Raw genomic sequence first — 17,854 nt, 5'->3', positions numbered from 1 at the left:
ATTGGGGCTATCCTTTCAAATCTCTATATGTTACTCTAAAAAATGGAAAGATTTGAAAAGAAAGTTAATAGTTAAGTAATACTTTCATAATCCTTAAATTACCCTTCAACAATAAAAAGAAGAAACTTGTTATAACATTTAGGTCTCATCTTATAAAAGGGTATAATAGTAATTTAGTTGTTATCTTTTGTTTTCTTTTCTCTCCTTTACATTTTTCAAACAAAAATACTGTCCTTTTATTTTTTATCCTTCTTAATATACCCAAACATGAATAAAAACTGTTGATATTTTTTCCTTTCATTTTTCCTTTCTTTTTCTATTATAATTAACTAATGTTATTATCTTTGTCTTTTCTATCATGTTTTTCCAAAGGAAGCAAAGTGTCACTGAGGTAGATAATTCAAATCATCAGTCCAAATGTTATAATTTTTTCTCTTTAAAGAAGAAGTCGAGGGTTCGAGTCTTAAAATTCAACCCTTTGTAATTGTAACTAGAGGTGAAATTTTAAACCCAACTAAGGTTTACCATCATGAGCCATGAAGCATAAGAAAATGGATCAAAAATTGAGATTTGCGTAAACATGTCCTCCTACTGATGAGAACTTTTTAGTTGTACCTTCTCTGAATAATTCAATGCAAATTGTTCAACCTTTTTTGTCACCAAACATATACAGTATATTTTTTCATGCAAAAATATGGGTTCTGTTTTATATAAAAGTAACAGCAAAAGAATTTTTGGCCCTATACTTGATGAAGTATATATATGAGTCCTTAAATGGGTTAATGATGTGATGGAAGACAGATAGGTTAAATCTTTTTAAAGGGGTTTAATTATTGAGTAAAGCAAATGGTGATTCCATAGGCATCTCAAGAGATGGTTTTGGAGTTGATACAAATTACAGTAAGTTACTTTCTTGTATAATAATAGGAAGCCCCCAAAAAAACAAAATCTAACAGAATTCTGGTTTTCTCAAGACCAAACCATCTTCCTGATAAAGCAATGATATTTACATATAACAAATTACAGTAAGTTACTTTCTTGTATAATAATAGGAAGCTCCAAAAAAAACAAAATCTAACAGAATTCTGGTTTTCTCAAGACCTAACCATCTTACTGATAAAGCTCTCTCAATTTTTTATTTTTTATTTTTTATTTATTTTTTATTATTTTTTTCACACATAGGAGGTATCCCACACTTTACGGGTGAGATTAATCCACCTCAAGACACACGCAACATCCTACAAGTCACGTGCACAGGGCAAGTCCAGGTTTAGCCTAACTTCAACTTAACCCTTGTGGGTACCCTAACAAAAATTAATTGTTTTCCCAAAGACGTGATACTTCATGAGACATCATTAATTATTTAAGGGACACAATAGACTACACAGAAATTTATGATGAGATACCACATCCAAAGCCTTATTATGTGTGTCTTGTTTTAAGTTCTTATTTTTATTACATGGATCAACACAACGCGCTTAATATAACATGTTTAATAAATAAGTGACGTATACATTTCATTCAAATTTCATATTATTAGAATATGAGAATACGATATGTTTAATTACACGATTATAAACAAATTAATAATATATAAAACACAAGCACAACATATTTAATTAGCATACCTATTTTAACTTCAACACAACCAAGTCTAATCAAGCTCACTTATACTGTGGCCATTACTATCCTTAAGCTTTTACTCCGTACTTTCCAAAGTGGTTGACAAGTTTTTGGATTAATTAGGCACACGCGAACCATGCCAGCCCAGAAGAAATTAGGATTGAGAAAATTATTACAAATTACATCAAACACATGAAAAACGATCATATCATTAAATGATAACTGCTTTCAACTATTACGCATATGATCGTGTCACAACATAGGATCTAGCAAACCTACAAACTTGTGAGATATATATATATATGTCAACGATATTGCAGTTTATTTTTTTATTATTTTTTTTATTTTTGAATGGTAACGATATTGCAGTAAGTACGTAAAAATCATAGACTATGCATGATATACCAAAAAAACCTAATATATATATACACAGTGTAAATGTGACTGTCCTTACTACGTGTTTCTTAGTGCTCCATTACATTAGCAAGCAGCAGCTAATGGAGGACAAAAACCCTAGAACCAATTGCCAATGCCGGAGCCTTCGAGACAAACCAGTCAACTCCCATAGACGGTCAATTCACAATTTGATTCATCCAAATTCTCTAATGTCAGCAGAATGTTGTCACTTGTTACCAACACATATATACACACACATACACACATGTACTGTGTGCACACATACATTTATATATATATATATATATATATGTATACAGAGAGTGAGTTAATTAAATGGAAAGTATATTTTTATAGTGGGATTAGAAACAAACACTAAATTACCATGGAAAATGTGACAACATTGAGATTGAATTATTAAATAGTAAAAAATTGGATACACATCATAAGTGCTAAATTATTAGTCTCAAAAAGATTAATTTCACCCCACCGGTGGTGACAAACGAGGCCCCAACACATGAAAAAACAAAAATGCCGAGTTAAGAGCATCGACCACGTGTCACAAATTGAACGGTCCACCTCCCTGGCCCCACCCCCATTTCGTTTTGTCTTGATTCATGGGCTGTGCTCTCTTCTACTCCCTTAAAAGGACATCACATGGATTAACACCTAGAGAGAGAAAGAGAGACTGTGTGTGTTGTGTGTGTGAGAGAGAGAGAAGAAAATCAGGCAAGCAGGAAGGAGAGGTCAGGATTGCTCACAAATCCAAAAGAGGGTAAACCCAAAACCCTTATCCTATCTTCTACAAACCCTTCACTAGATTTCCTCTTCATCACTTTCTATCCTTTAAAACCTCTTTCATGTTTCAACCCACCTTTCCAATATTATTCTCTCTCTCTTCTTTTCTTTTTTCTTTTTTACACTTCTCTCTCTCTCTCTCTCTCTCTCTCTCTCTCTCTTCTCCTTTTGCATGCTTTCTTTGTACAACCCATATTTTCAATATCAAATTTTAATTAGCTCTAAATGAATTCTTGAACTTGGCTCCAATTAGATAAAGCTCTCTCAGTGGAATTAATGGCTCCAAGGTCAGGCAGAGGGAAGACCAATAAAGCTAAATCAGACAAGAGGAAGAAAGAAGAAAAAGGTTATATATCTATATATCTGTATATGTGTACACACACACACACACAATTATATACAGTACTACATAGTTAATGATTCTTGTAATTCACAATCATATTTATTTAATTTTTTCCCACTCTTCTTTTGCAGTTGTACCTAGTGTTCTTGACATAACTGTGATCACCCCATATGAAACACAGGTCATTCTCAAGGTTTGTAATTATCGAATCAACGTCTTCAATTATTTAAAACCAAATTTTCTTCAAATTCAAATTGTCGAATTTATTAGTTTCACTTTAAAACTAATTAATATATTGTTTGATTAATGTAATTGTATGGAATTGAAGGGCATCTCCACTGACAAGATACTTGATGTGAGGAAGCTGCTTGGTGTTAATGTAGAGACATGTCACCTTACTAACTATTCTTTCTCTCATGAGGTCAGCTTATAATTTTCCTATTCCAAATTCACACTAATTATATATATATATACACACACACATTAAACCATGAATATATATATATAATTAATTAATGTTTTGTACAGGTGAAAGGACACAGACTGAGTGATAGGTTAGAGGTGGTGTCTCTAAAGCCATGTTTGCTGAGAATGGTTGAAGGTAGGTTATGATTCCACACCAAACTTTTTTGGTGTTACATGCAACTAATTATTAGCTACAGAATTGCTATTTCCAGCTATGGGTATGGTGGTTCCAATGAAATTAATTTTGTCTTTTATCTCGTCATATCATATTATATTTATTTTTATTCCAATGTAACATAGGTTATAATGTCGCGTAACACAACTTGTAAGATATTTATTTGTACATTATTATATGGTACTTCAATAAGTAGCTAGCAGAATGATTACATTATATATACATATATGTAATATTATAATGGCAATATAATTATATAAGACTGTCAATTGGGGTATTATTTAATCCAATAAATTAAGGTGGGTGCAAGAATATGCTTCCCGTATTGATTCACTGAAGGTGTATCTCTTGAGTTGAGTTTAGTCACACTGCAATAAGCCGTGGTATGAAATGTCGAAATTGACATTATATCTCACAATTTTTTATTTTATTTTATTTTTTTCAAAATATTACTATTTACTATTATTCAAAACTAGTACTCGTATTATATAAATGGGGGGAATTGTTTCATTTATTTTATATAAAAATATCAAGTGCAGTGAATAAGTAAAAGAATATTAGTTTATTATTACCTTCTTCTCTTTTTGTTGTCCGCATTATAATTTATAAGCCGGACAATAAAAAAAAAAAAAGACGAAAGGAGTATATATTTGTTGAGCAATGAACAATTAGATCTGCCTTGTGAAAGATAATCTTATTGTTTGGGAAGCAAATATTTTTTTCTTTTCTTAATAAAAGTGGAAACTACATATAAAAACGTGATCAAGATGCTCTTTAATAGACCGATGATTGCGGTGCAAAATACAAATATGTCTTGTAACATATTCAACAATAACACATGATGTGTCAAATCATTCGTTTTTGAAAAATACAAATTTATTTAAGTCTCTTATAATAAATTCAACTGCCACACGATGCGTCAAATCATTCGTTTATTAAGTCTTGGTTTTGTGTTTTGAAATTTCACCAATGATGAAATTTCTTTTTTCTTTTTTCTTTTTTTAAGTGAAATTTCAACTATAACCTGATACAAAAATGCGACTCACATTTCTTTTTTTTTTTTTAAATACTTTTCGTAAATACAAAATAACCAATAGAGTTCCCATTATTTACATAAATGCCACTGATACTGCAGAGGACTACAGTGAGGAGGGGCAAGCGGTGGCGCACGTGCGGAGGCTACAGGACATAGTAGCGTGCACAACTCGGTTCGCCAAACCCAAAGGAGGAAGAGCCGCCGCTCCCGCCATCGCCGCCGCCGTCGCAGAGGGTGGTCGATCCAAGAAGACCCAGAAGACCAATGGAGAAGTGGTCCGAGCCAGTAATTCAGAGCCGATTTCAGAGGGTTGCTACGAGATGGCGGCGATTCATCCCATACCAAAGCTCTCTGATTTTTACGACTTCTTCTCTTTCTCTCACCTCTCTCCTCCTATCCTACGTGAGTACTATTACTTTGGTTAATTTTATTTATTTGGTCGAAAATTTTAATATGAAAAATCAAACTTACTAACAATCTGATTGAAAACCCCTGTGTCTCTGGGTGGGTTTGCAGATTTGAAAAGAGTGGATCGTAAGGATGAGGGAGAGAGGCGCGACGGCGATTATTTTGAAATGCAGGTGATCTCTCTCACATTGCTCAAAATTCTGTAATACTGTAGTATTTAATTTGATATTTTATGGAAGGGCCCTTATTAATTATTGGGTTAATTGTAAAGCCGCCATTTTCTTCTTATATTTTTAATTTCCATTCATTCTTCAATCCTCAAATACCTAATTTCGGGTGCCGACAACTCCAGAATTCAGATTCAAGTTGGGTTCCTCATCTTGACGCCAAAATAATAAATAGTTAAATAAATTCAAGTTGGGTAAGAAGGGTCAACAAATTGTTTGCTTTTGTGATTACTTGTAAAATCTAGGAATAGTTTGATCCTCGAGTTTAGAATCTAGATTACTTTTTTTTTCTTTCCTGGCAAATTGGGGAAAGGGGGACTCGAAGCTCACCTCTCGGGAAGTTTAGGATTTAGATTACATACTTGCTCGTGCCCTTTTCTTTTCTTTTTCTTTTAAAAAAAAAAAAGTGTTGGAAAATTTATCTGAGTCAGCGCCGTCATGCCATTTTAATGGAGTAAAAATCAATCTTGATGGCTGTGTTAAAGTTAAAAAGACATAAAAACACTATTTTTGGCAACATCCCGTGATTATGAGATCTTTTTACCATATGCCGTGGAGCCCCAATACCTAAGTTTTGGTCTTTAATAATGTAGTTATAAAATTTGTTAGATTTTTACGTGTATCATGGACACTTCTAAGAAGAGCCAAGTTGGTGTCAGACACCTAAACTTCTCCGACACTTTTGGACATGCTTCCTGTATATCTTGATTGTGTCTACAATATAAGAATAAATGTCTTCATCTGAAGACATGTGAAACCCTTTTTAGCTTGAAAAATATATATAATTGTAAGAAAAGTCAAAAGTGTAGGTTGATTTATATAAAGTTGGATCATAATTGAAAAAACGAAAGAAAGGAGAGTTTTGTTGGAGAGAGGTCATCAAATTATGCATGTGCATTCCCATATCTACACACATACTCCCTCTGTCCTAAAATAAAAATCCCTCTTTCCTATTTAAAATTTACCAAAATAAATGTGCACTTTTGAAAACTAAATGTACAAAAAATTAACTTTCCTAAATTATCCCCAAGACTTTAAAACATTTCCTAAATCAACAAAATAATTATGCTAGTCACAAAAAACAATATAAATATTTTGAATGGTTGGTTTTGGAAATTCAGAGAAAGAGACATGCATAGAATGCATATAGTTTTTTTTCAAGTATATTTCGCTTCTGCATTTAAGTTTACTGAGTTAAATAATGTGGTTAATTATGCAGATTAAGATATGCAATGGGAAGCTAATACATGTGGCTGCATCAGTTAAAGGGTTCTACACTTTGGGAAAGCAATTTCTACAAAGCCACTCCCTTGTGGATCTTCTGCAACAGCTCAGCCGAGCTTTTGCAAATGTAAGGACACCAAGTTTTCATTCCATATGTGTCACTGTCAACACCATAAGATATGCTTTTCTTCTTCTTTTATTTTTTATACTCTCGCCTCTCCTTTGAGGAGGACATACCATTCAAATCAAGGTTTTGGTACTCTTATTTCTTGAATTTTCCTCTCACAGACAAATTTAGTTTCCAAATAGATTTCACACCATTTCTTTTCCTTTTGGGTTAGAAGAGAGCGCTGAAATTTTGATAGAGAATCTAAATGATTTCTGTTTAATTTTTTCTACTTATTGATTTAGGCTCCATGTCAAGAAAAATTAAATAAAAGAAGAAAAGGATTTAGGCAGAAGAAAAAGATTTAGGCATCACATTAAATCCAGAATATCCACCTTGGCTAACTTCTAAAATAATTTGGCCAAGTGAAGTGATCAATCTATTTGCTGACGTATCTGACTTGGTCGTGCTGAAAGCCATATCAACTAGCTAATGCACAATTAAAATTGTTTGCTCTTTGTTTAAGCTGTAATTTGTTGCAATTTTATTTTAAAAATATGTCATTGGTAATAATACATTGATGTGGTGTGCAGGCATATGAATCCTTGATGAAAGCTTTTGTAGAACACAATAAGGTGACATACGTGTACTTACGTAAAGAAGCTTCCTAATGTATTAGTACTGAAAGTAGATCAATAAGCTCTCAGTCTAATACGTTTTTATGTTTGCTTTATTCTCTCCAGTTTGGTAATCTTCCATATGGTTTTCGTGCCAATACATGGCTTGTCCCTCCATCTGTTGTTGATTCTCCATCAAACCTCATGTCCTTACCAGTGGAAGATGAGAATTGGGGTGGCAACGGTGGAGGCCAGGGAAGATGTGCTGAATTTGATCATAGACTGTGGGCTACTGATATTGCAATATTGGCAAGCCTTCCTTGCAAGACTGAGGAGGAGAGGGTGGTCCGAGACCGAAAGGCTTTTTTGCTTCATAGCTTATTTGTCGACGTCTCAATCTTTAAAGCTGTTTCTGCCATACGCCAAGTCCTAGATTCCACTATGATGGAAAAAGATACATTGAATTCTTCTACAGGCTCAATTTTGCATGAGGATCGTGTAGGGGACTTGTCTATTACAGTAAAACGAGATGCGGCAGATGCAAGCTTGAAGTTTGAAAAGATTATTGGCAGTGAATCATCCAGTATCTCTTCTAAGAAAGTCACTCAGAGAAACTTACTTAAAGGGGTGACTGCCGATGAGAGTGTAGTTGTCCATGTAAGTAACTTTCTCTTTGCTGCATGTTTCTAATTTGTAAGTTGTTTGGGTACTAAAGGAGTTCCATTAAAGCTAGAACTTCAGATTAGTATGAAGGGAGGCCACACCTCAACTATACTCCATTATCTTTATAATTGAGTTGTGGATGCCTGACCTGAATACTGTCTGGATGATGTTTTAGGTCTTGTTCTTCATTTACTTCTGCACGTGTATGTTTATTTACAAAAGTAAATTTCTTTTCCAACTAAAAATTTAGGTTACAGGTTGCATTCTTGAATAATTTGACCTGATAAAGCCTCTCTCTTTCTTTCTTTCTTTTCTTTTTTATAGGTAACTAACTCAATAAATTTTTATCCTAGCCATTGGGGTTGGCTAGACAAATCTAGTTTTGTTTTTCAGATATATATAGCCATATTATTTAATAATGCTGTCGTAGTCTTTTTTTATGAGGTACTACTAGAAATTCATATTTATTTTTTATGAGATTGACCACAGATCAATTTCCCCTTTTATTTTGGAGTATTGAATGCATTCATAATTCTGCGCTTCATGTTACTCCCTTTTATTTTGGAGTATTGTATAATGTATACTAGGCCTTCTAATTCTTTATGAGTTTTATCTAAAAGATTCGCAATATTACTAGGAAGACGTTGCTCTTCAAAGTTTGTTTTTTTTCGGTCAATTTCAACCTTGTTTAAATTAAATTTTGAAACTTTGTATATCATCTTTTTTTTTCTTAGTTGGTACTCATACACACATGTCTCCACTGAGGCTAGAAGCCCTGACCTCCCTTTGGGAAGTAGGGGTCCGGTACTGCTAGGCCATTGGCCTGTTGGTTGTATATCATCTTTTATGCAAGTATTGTTCGTAATTTGGATTGAATTATTGAATTGGAAAATTTAGAATTAAAGAATCTAAATGAAAAAATATAATTATGAAATTCTCTTTAACTCTTAAACTCATTTTCAAGTGAAACTTACTACTATTATTGTCATTGTTGTTGTTGTAATTAGTGAAAATTACTACTATTATTGTCATTGTTGTTGTTGTTGTAATTAGGTTTATTATTTCTCTCATCAGGAGAACTGAAGCAAAATCATTGACTTTTGCAGGATACTTCCTCACTGAGTGTTGTTGTTGTAAGACATTGTGGATACACTGCAACTGTAAAGATCATAGGTGATGTGAAGAAAGGAAAGTACATGGCTCAAGATATTGAAATTGATGATCAACCAGATGGAGGAGCCAATTCGCTTAACATTAACAGGTTTGGATAATTCACATTTGCTTGCAAATAGAACATACACATAGTAAGATCCTAAGCTACCAGTACATAGGGATATAAAAAGCTGTTAAAAGTTGAGATTTTATTTGTATCCAGCATGCCTCTGTTTTCTGTATTAACTACCAGTCATTTCAGAATGCTTCGTGAGACACAAAGGTGTTTTTATGTCTTCCTGCTAGTGCTATAAGACAGTAGTAGTGCTCCACGCCATGATGAAATGTGGTGCGATTATCATTATAACAGGAATGGATTGCTTGTATAATGGAAGTTATGAAAGAAATTCACGCTCAGTTCTTCTCCAGTGATATATTTGTGTTTGCTCTTTTGGTTGTTGTCCTTTAGACCCTTTAAATTCGTGACTGCTTGTGGTAAACACTAGTTAATGGCTCTGCTAATCGCCCATTTTTGTCTTGTTTAATTTCAAGTCATAAAATTAGTCTTGTACTTATAAGAAAACTAGAACTGCAAAACCAAAAGCAAATAGAGCGAAGTTTTTGAGAGACAATAGTAAGTATAGTATGCAAGTGCAGTGATTAATAATTTTATAAAACAGATTATCATTTGAAGAATGAGTATTTCAGAAAATATGCAAATTGTGTGGTTGCCTCACAATAAAGTTGCATGCAACGGACTCATTAGGTTTGAAATTTTTACAGCTTGAGGGTTTTGCTACATGATTCATGTAGTGCCGAGTTATCTGGAGGCCACTCACCTCAGTCTAATTCTGGTGATCTAGAAGTTTTGAGATGCCTGGTTCACAAAGTAATTAAAGAGAGCTTGAGTGAGTTGGAAGATAAGCCAGCAGTTTCTGAGAGGTGTATCAGATGGGAACTTGGTTCTTGCTGGGTGCAACATCTACAAAAGCAGGAAGTGCCGACAGATAACGGTTCTAAAAGCCCCAAGGATGATAATGAGGCTGTACCTGTTGTTAAAGGACTTGGGAAGCAATTTAAAATGCTGAATAAGAGGGAAAAGAAGCCAAGTAGTGTGAGTAGCACAGATGATAATGTCGAAAATGATTTCAGAGCCAGCAGACTGAATGTGGAAAGCAGCATGGGAGAGCTAAATAATTGCGAGTCTAACAGTGAGGCTGAGTTGAAGAAGTTAATTCCTGAAGAAGCCTTCTTGCGACTGAAAGAAACTAGGACAGGCCTTCATCTAAAGGTCTGTAACACACACTTTTCAAGTATCTGGCATTTTCCACTTTGTAATGTAACTTAAAGCCATGAGCTATTATTGCCTTTTATTTTAGCGTCAGGAAATAGTGAAAAAGCAATTAGTTTGTCATTGATATATTGCTAATGTTTGATGAAGTTAGCAGCACAGCAGTGTGCTTCATTACTATTGTTATTGTACTTGTTATTATTTTCAATTACACTTTATTAATTGATTTTCAAGGCAATAAGTGTTTAAATTCGCCTCTTGTAACAGTCTGTGGATGAGCTCATCAAGATGGCACACAGTTATTATGATGAAGTTGCTTTGCCTAAGCTGGTAATATTTAGTGCATAATTGAATTTGTTTTAATTGAAACATACCATTATATATCATGTACAAACTAACTCTCTCATTTTGTTTAGGTAACAGATTTTGGGTCACTTGAACTTTCTCCAGTTGATGGACGTTCCCTAACTGACTTCATGCATCTAAGGGGATTGCAAATGTGTTCTTTGGGCCGTGTGGTGAGAGAAGAGTCTCTTATTTCTAAAATATTGCTTCTCGAGGAAATTATTTTACTGCCTAAATTGACTAATAGTTAAATTATTTATAGAAATTAAGAAAAATTAAGCAGAGCCTATAGATACAATGTAACCATTGTTTGTTCTGATGTCTTATTATTTTTTTTTTTTCTGATGTCATTATGTGAACTAGGTTGAACTTGCAGAGAAACTTCCTCATATACAGTCACTTTGTGTTCATGAGATGGTCACTCGAGCGTTCAAGCATGTACTTAGAGCTGTTATTGCTTCCATTGACAATATGGCGGACTTATCTGCAGCGGTAGCTTCATCCTTGAATTTCTTGTTTGGGGAACATAACGAACAGAACATGACTGATGATCATGTTCTCAAATTGAAATGGTTAAGAACATTTCTGGACAAAAGATTTGGTTATAGTCTGAAAGATGAATTTGAACAGTTGAGAAAATTATCAATTCTTCGAGGACTTTGCCATAAGGTACCATCCCAGTTACTGCTTTCAATACCCATATTAGTGAATACAACATTCTTATGTATGTATGATTTGTCCAGGTTGGCTTGGAGCTGGTTACAAGAGACTATGATATGGAAAGCCCTAACCCTTTCAAGAAATCTGATGTTATCAGCATGGTTCCTGTCTGCAAAGTAGGATTCTCTTTCTCTATATATATATGTGTGTGCGTGTGTATAATAAATTCATTTGACATGATATTTACCATCTGAACAGTCCAGTAATTAATGAAATTGCAATGACTGAGATGTTTCAATCATTCTCTACAGCATGTAGGATGCTCATCTGCTGATGGGCGGACTTTATTGGAGTCATCCAAGATTGCACTGGATAAAGGAAAGTTAGAAGATGCTGTTAATTATGGAACAAAGGTACCAAAATCATCCACGCAGTTAACTTATTTGATTTTATTTCTAATTGGGAAAATGAGGTGATCTTAATTTATTTACATCTTAATTTTGAAGGCACTAGCCAAAATGATTGCTGTGTGTGGTCCCTATCATCGGGCAACTGCAAGTGCATATAGTCTCTTAGCAGTAGTGCTTTACCACACTGGAGATTTTAATCAGGTACAACAATCTTTTTGAATAATATTTCAACTTTACTGATGAATTTTGCTGATTGTCACTTTTATGAATCTTTATTCATTTACTTGTTTTGTTACTTTTTAGTGTGAATTATACATACCTTGAATCAGTGATAACCAATCTAATATTTGAACTAATCCTTGAAGTGAAGAAAAAGTACATGATTATGTAAAATTCGAGTTCATATATATTGTAAAAGTGGGGAGATATTAAGTAGAAATTTAAGCTTGAAAATCCTCAATTAATTACCGATTCCACTATAGAAATGTGAAATCCATAGACAAATATTATTTGTGCAACTGCAGAGTATATACTTCCAAGCACCAATGTAACTTAGATTCTGGGTAATTACCTTTGAACTCAACTCAGCTGAACAAATGACAATCAAATATTGGCAATTCAATTTGTGAATTTTCACCTGCATTTTAGGCTTCTATGAACACTAAATAGTATTAGGAACTTCGTATCTTGTTTGAAAATAGCCAGGTTGCTTAACCATCAATTTTCTGTTTTTTTATTTTTATTTTTATTTTTTTTATCCCTTGTTTAGGCAACAATATATCAGCAAAAGGCTTTGGATATCAATGAGAGGGAACTTGGGCTTGACCATCCAGATACAATGAAAAGCTACGGGGATCTTTCAGTTTTTTACTATCGTCTACAGCACATCGAATTGGCTTTGAAGTAAGATGTTTCTATTTGTGTTCTTGATGTGCCAAAACTATGTCTATGCATTTTGATTTTAATAATTAATTTGCTGTTACTACGAATATCATCAGAAGATTGAATTTAGGTCATTTTACTGAACAACCATTGTCGCGACTGTTGGAGTCAGCTACACAACTCCAATTTATTCTGTTCCACCTTTTTTCTTTTACATTTTATCTCCAATCAGTGTACATTTCATATATTTAGAATAATAGTTTCTATGAAATTGTACACCATAATGTCTTCTCTTCCTGCATCAACCTTCCTATTGAATCTTATCCATCTTGTGTTATTTGTGTTCGTTCTTTAAACATAATTTTCTTTCCCTAAATGGGAAGACTTGCATGCATTATAAAAAGTTGTAGAGAATGGCAAGATTAAAGTGAGGGCATACCCTTGCTGAACAGTGAAAAATTGGAATAACTCCTATTCCAATAAGAAGATAATAACAGAAGTAAAATTAAAAACATCAAATCACTCAATCCCAATACCATTGACAAAATCATATAACTTTAATCCCATAATATCCTGCACTTCCAAGTAATAAACCTTGCAAGTTGATGGGCCTTTGAAGAACAACCTTGATGAAGCTTGATTTCTAGCCCTCCAGATATTCCAAACCATAGAAGTAATTATCATTCTACATAAATAATTCTTCTTGGAATCAGGTTTGAGTTTATCGATCTCTTGGCATAATTAAGAGAACTGCATATTGTTGTTTATTCTCTTTCTGTTTTCCGGCTTTTTATTAATCACATTACTTTTGGCAGATATGTCAACCGTGCTTTGTTCCTTCTCCATTTTACATGTGGATTGTCTCATCCAAATACTGCTGCAACTTATATAAATGTGGCTATGATGGAAGAGGGTATGGGAAATGTTCATGTCGCTCTCAGATACTTGCATGAAGCTCTTAAATGTAATCAAAGATTATTAGGAGCCGATCATATACAGGTCTCTCTCTCTCTCTCTCACACACACACATGATATTTACGTAGAATATTTTAGCCTCTTATATGAGCTAACAAAACTATCTCATCCTTTCATATGGCAGACTGCAGCCAGCTATCATGCAATAGCCATAGCTCTTTCATTGATGGAAGCGTATTCCCTCAGTGTGCAGCATGAACAAACCACACTACAGATCCTTCAAGCCAAACTGGGACAAGAAGATCTTCGTACTCAGGTTACCACACTGTTTTGATATCTTACAAAAATACCATAAGTGCTAATTATGCCCTAATAATCCGAATTTTGCAACAGCTAGTTATTGTTTTATATATTCAGTTGATACTGGCCTTTTTGGCTTCCCTGTTTCTTCAACATTCGTAAAAGGGAAGAGTACAATTTCCTGCTTTGTTTTAGCATACTGAAGCCATATTCCTTAAAGTTTTGACACAGAGGGCTTCATTTATTTATTTTTATTTTTTTCCCTTGGCAAGAAACTCACACCCAACTTTGCCCCTATGGCTTCATTTGAACAATTGCAATTTTTTGAAAATAAAAAACATTAAAATCTCTCAACCTTAAAAAATGATATCACTACCTTTAAACTATAAGCAGTGTTGAAGATAGTAACTACCCCGATAAATTTCCCTACTGTCAATTATGTCATTTTTGGTCAGTCGCAAAAATGCTACAGTTCCAACTTAATATGGACTCTTTTACATTTTAAAAGCACTTACAAATACCCAATTGTGGTTGCTCCTAGTAATTTTCCTTTAAAAATTTGCAACTGATTGAACTATAAGCCTTGTAACAAGTAATCAACTTTCACAAGAAAATCGTAAAAAGTTGCAGCAGCGATTTATTATATTAATGTGCTGTTTGTTCTTATGCAGGACGCTGCTGCATGGCTTGAATATTTTGAATCAAAAGCCCTGGAGCAGCAAGAAGTGGCACGAAACGGAACTCCAAAGCCAGATGCATCCATTGCTAGCAAAGGCCACCTTAGGTATTGATATGGTATTCCCAAATTACTTGGTTATTAAACATGGAGTTATGTCTTTGCACACCAAAACCTTTGATCCCTTTCTTGCAGCGTATCAGATCTCCTTGATTACATAAGTCCTGATCAGGATTCGAAGGAAGGAGACTCACAAAGGAAAAGACGAGCGAAGGTAGTTGCATATTGCTTACAGTCAAAAATCTGATCCTTCATCTCCATGTCAAATTCTGCAGCATGTGATCCAAAATTTTCTTTTAGTTATTATTATTATTTTTTGTTCTTATTTTCCCTTTTTGTTAAGTACGACTACTTTTTATTTGGATTGCCTTGGGATCTTTTTGGAGTGCCGATGTCCTTTCCCATATCTTACTATTTTTGGTTTTTTTCCGATATTTGAGATACTACAAAATTTAGGCTAGATTCAGGCAAACGATCACTGTTTGTCAATCGGTTGGTTCATATTTCAGCAGGAACTTGTGAACTAAATGTATGTGCTCTAATCAACTTATAAGCTCAATGGTTTTCTTTTAGACTATGACTGAGTATTAGTGGAGATAAATTAACTTGAGTCGTGTGAATAACTCAACTAAAACTAAATATAACCCATAGAAAGAACAACATAGCTATATTTTAACTAATCAAAGGACAGTTTGTATAGCTATATTTTAACTATTTGAAAGACAATGTTCTAGTTTTGGCATTTTATAGGAATGTTCTTATAAAAAAAATATATCACCTGTTGCTGTTGTATATCCTAATGTTGAAGCCTATTTGATAATTGTTTTGGAGAACCATGATGAAAGGAAATTAGAGTGCATAATCCTTACTAAGTGACTCTATTAGACTAAACTCATGGATCCCATTTATTCAATTGAGTTTTGTGGTAGCTGCTGATATTCTAACCACTATTTTTCATTTGAACATGAAAACTTCTTAACAAGTTGTCCTCTTTCTTATTTCACTCTATTCTTCTTTTTCTTTTTTAAAATTTTTAAGTTGCTGCTATTACGAATATGTTTTTATTGGAAGGAAGCAAATTAGCTCCAGTTTCTCAAGCTGAAGACATGACACGCTCCTCTCTCTTTTATTCATTATCTCTTAGGTGTTGCAGATTAGTGATAAATCCCATCAAGTGCAGCATGATGCAATAAGCAATGACACTGTGACTCGTGATGACACAGAAGATACTGTGGCAATAGCAAAGACCAATACAGAGGAGGATAAGCTGGGCACACTTCTTCCTGAAGAACCCAAGGACAGTGATGTCTCTAGATATGATCTTACCGTTACTAATGAAGTTTCCCAAGGAACAAGCTCTGATGAAGGATGGCAAGAAGCTAACTCAAAAGTGCGGTCCACAAATAATGCTGGCAGAAAGTTTGGCCAAAGGCGGCCAGTTCTTGCTAAGCTAAACATAAACAGTTCTGAACATGCTAATTATAGAGACAGCAATTACAGGAAGGAAGCGGTTCCACTGGCACAAAAGGCAATGCCAAAGACCTTGTCAACAGAATGGTTTTCGCTGAAGCAACCAAAGGCTCATAGCTTCAGTGCTGGAGAGGATTGGACTAAACTGCAGGTGAAAACTTCAAGTTCCCTAGTTTCCCCCATCTCAGAGTCCAAAATTTCCCCCACTCCTGCCACTCTCACTGCTATGGCTTCAAAATCTTTGTCATATAAGGAGGTAGCGGTGGCACCACCAGGTACAGTTTTGAAGCCTTTGGAGAAATTTGAAGAATTGAGAGAGGAAAAAACTGATACACAGGTCTGCAATAATCCAACTGAGACATCAAAGGAGGATGAAAACAATGCAGTTGCTCTAGAAGAAGCTGTACCAGATAATGAAAACACAAAAGATGCTCATGAGAGTGGAACTGAGTTGGAAATATCTGCCCCAGAACTTGAACAGACTCCGTGTTCAAGTAACGAAGAAAAAACTGTAGAAACAAATGGGAGCAAGCTTTCTGCTGCAGCTCCGCCATTTAATCCAGGTGCCCTTCCTTTGACTCAACCGTTAAACTCAGTTGCGATGACAAGTGTTTATGATGTAATAGCCACCCAAGGCATGCTTGCAGACCCGGTGGGATTCCCTCCAGTTGCTGCTAGAGTTCCTTGTGGGCCTAGATCAGCTTTATATTATAGAGCGAGCCATTCTTTCCGCATGACACATGGGTGTTTGAAATCCCAAAGTACCACCAAGGAAAGAAGTGGATTCAGTTCTCCAAGAATCATGAATCCCAATGCACCAGAATTTGTGCCGAGAAGAGCTTGGCAAACAAATGCAGGAAGTGAAGATTCAGAAGTTGAAAAGGACCCCGAGTCTGTGGTTAATTCAAATAAGGAGTTTTCTGAAGAAGAGAAACAAGATGAAAAGGTTACTGGTGGCTTTGAAAATGACAGATTGAGAAAAGGCAGTACAGATGCAGAGAAGTCAGAGCTAGCAAGGCAGATACTGCTCAGCTTCATTGTAAAGTCAGTTAAAGATGACTTGGATCCTGCAAGCAAGTCTACGGCTGGTGTGAAAAAGCCGGAGTACTCAGAGAATTCTTCGGAAGCAATTGCGAATGACAGTGCAATCATCAAAATTCTTTATGGAAATGAAGGAAAGACGGAATTGGTTTCTCAAAATGGTAAAAGTGAACAGCCGAAAACAGTAGATGTAAATAAGAATAAGAACGACGACACTGAAGGATTTGTAGTTGTTACAAAGCGGAGGAGAAACAGGCAGCAGTTTACAAATGGGGTAAATGGGTTGTACAATCAGCAATCTATTTGTGCTTCAGTCCGTTGAAGAGCGAGAGTGAGACCGGAAAACAAGTCACAGACTCGCATGAAGGTGTTCATATCTCAGTTCAAATCCGGAATAGATCAATTACTCAGTTCATCAGAATTTAGAAATTGAAATGTTTGAGAAACAATGTAGGAGGTTTTCGCTCGCTCAGTTCTAATTTTATTCATCGATAATCCCGCGTGGGATGTTATAATAAAATGCTTAGAGATTGGCATTTCTCTTGCACAGATTTTGTTTAATTAATAAATA

The 17,854-nt window shown here is 34.7% G+C and overlaps 1 protein-coding gene across 2 annotated transcripts; it reads left to right on the top strand.

Annotated features, from left to right (window-relative positions):
- Positions 1-2,691: 2,691 nt before the first annotated feature.
- Positions 2,692-17,830, top strand: LOC132286680 (protein REDUCED CHLOROPLAST COVERAGE 3). Of its 2 annotated transcripts, XM_059789042.1 has the most exons (24): positions 2,692-2,794; positions 3,071-3,163; positions 3,292-3,353; positions 3,489-3,581; positions 3,689-3,761; positions 4,936-5,238; positions 5,353-5,417; positions 6,691-6,822; positions 7,395-7,436; positions 7,545-8,075; positions 9,188-9,342; positions 10,017-10,524; positions 10,792-10,854; positions 10,941-11,042; positions 11,233-11,538; positions 11,613-11,705; positions 11,841-11,942; positions 12,036-12,140; positions 12,709-12,842; positions 13,637-13,820; positions 13,921-14,052; positions 14,708-14,820; positions 14,908-14,986; positions 15,917-17,830. In XM_059789042.1, exons 2-24 carry the CDS (start codon positions 3,094-3,096, stop codon positions 17,603-17,605), a joined length of 5,136 nt encoding a protein of 1,711 aa, XP_059645025.1. In that variant the 5' UTR covers positions 2,692-2,794; positions 3,071-3,093; the 3' UTR covers positions 17,606-17,830. The 2 variants fall into 2 exon arrangements, with proteins under 2 accessions (XP_059645025.1, XP_059645026.1); XM_059789043.1 differs by lacking the exon at positions 2,692-2,794 and having other exon boundaries at positions 2,855-3,163; positions 15,926-17,830.
- Positions 17,831-17,854: the final 24 nt, after the last annotated feature.

Source organism: Cornus florida, unplaced genomic scaffold (assembly GCF_030987335.1).
Source record: "Cornus florida cultivar Cherokee Brave unplaced genomic scaffold, ASM3098733v1 CherokeeBrave_3.0.0_Hap2_Chr11, whole genome shotgun sequence".
In the NCBI taxonomy this organism is placed as follows: domain Eukaryota; kingdom Viridiplantae; phylum Streptophyta; class Magnoliopsida; order Cornales; family Cornaceae; genus Cornus; species Cornus florida.
This window is presented reverse-complemented; position numbering and strand designations above follow the sequence as displayed.

What these genes read in the sequence shown, in the direction of transcription:
- LOC132286680 (XM_059789042.1), top strand. Translation starts at nt 3,094, where the DNA reads ATGGCTCCAAGGTCAGGCAGAGGGAAGACCAATAAAGCTAAATCAGAC. An exon ending in CTTTTGTAGAACACAATAAG is followed by an intron (nt 7,437 to 7,544) that starts GTGACATACGTG and finishes TATTCTCTCCAG; the next exon opens with TTTGGTAATCTTCCATATGG. An exon ending in AATTCGCTTAACATTAACAG is followed by an intron (nt 9,343 to 10,016) that starts GTTTGGATAATT and finishes AAATTTTTACAG; the next exon opens with CTTGAGGGTTTTGCTACATG.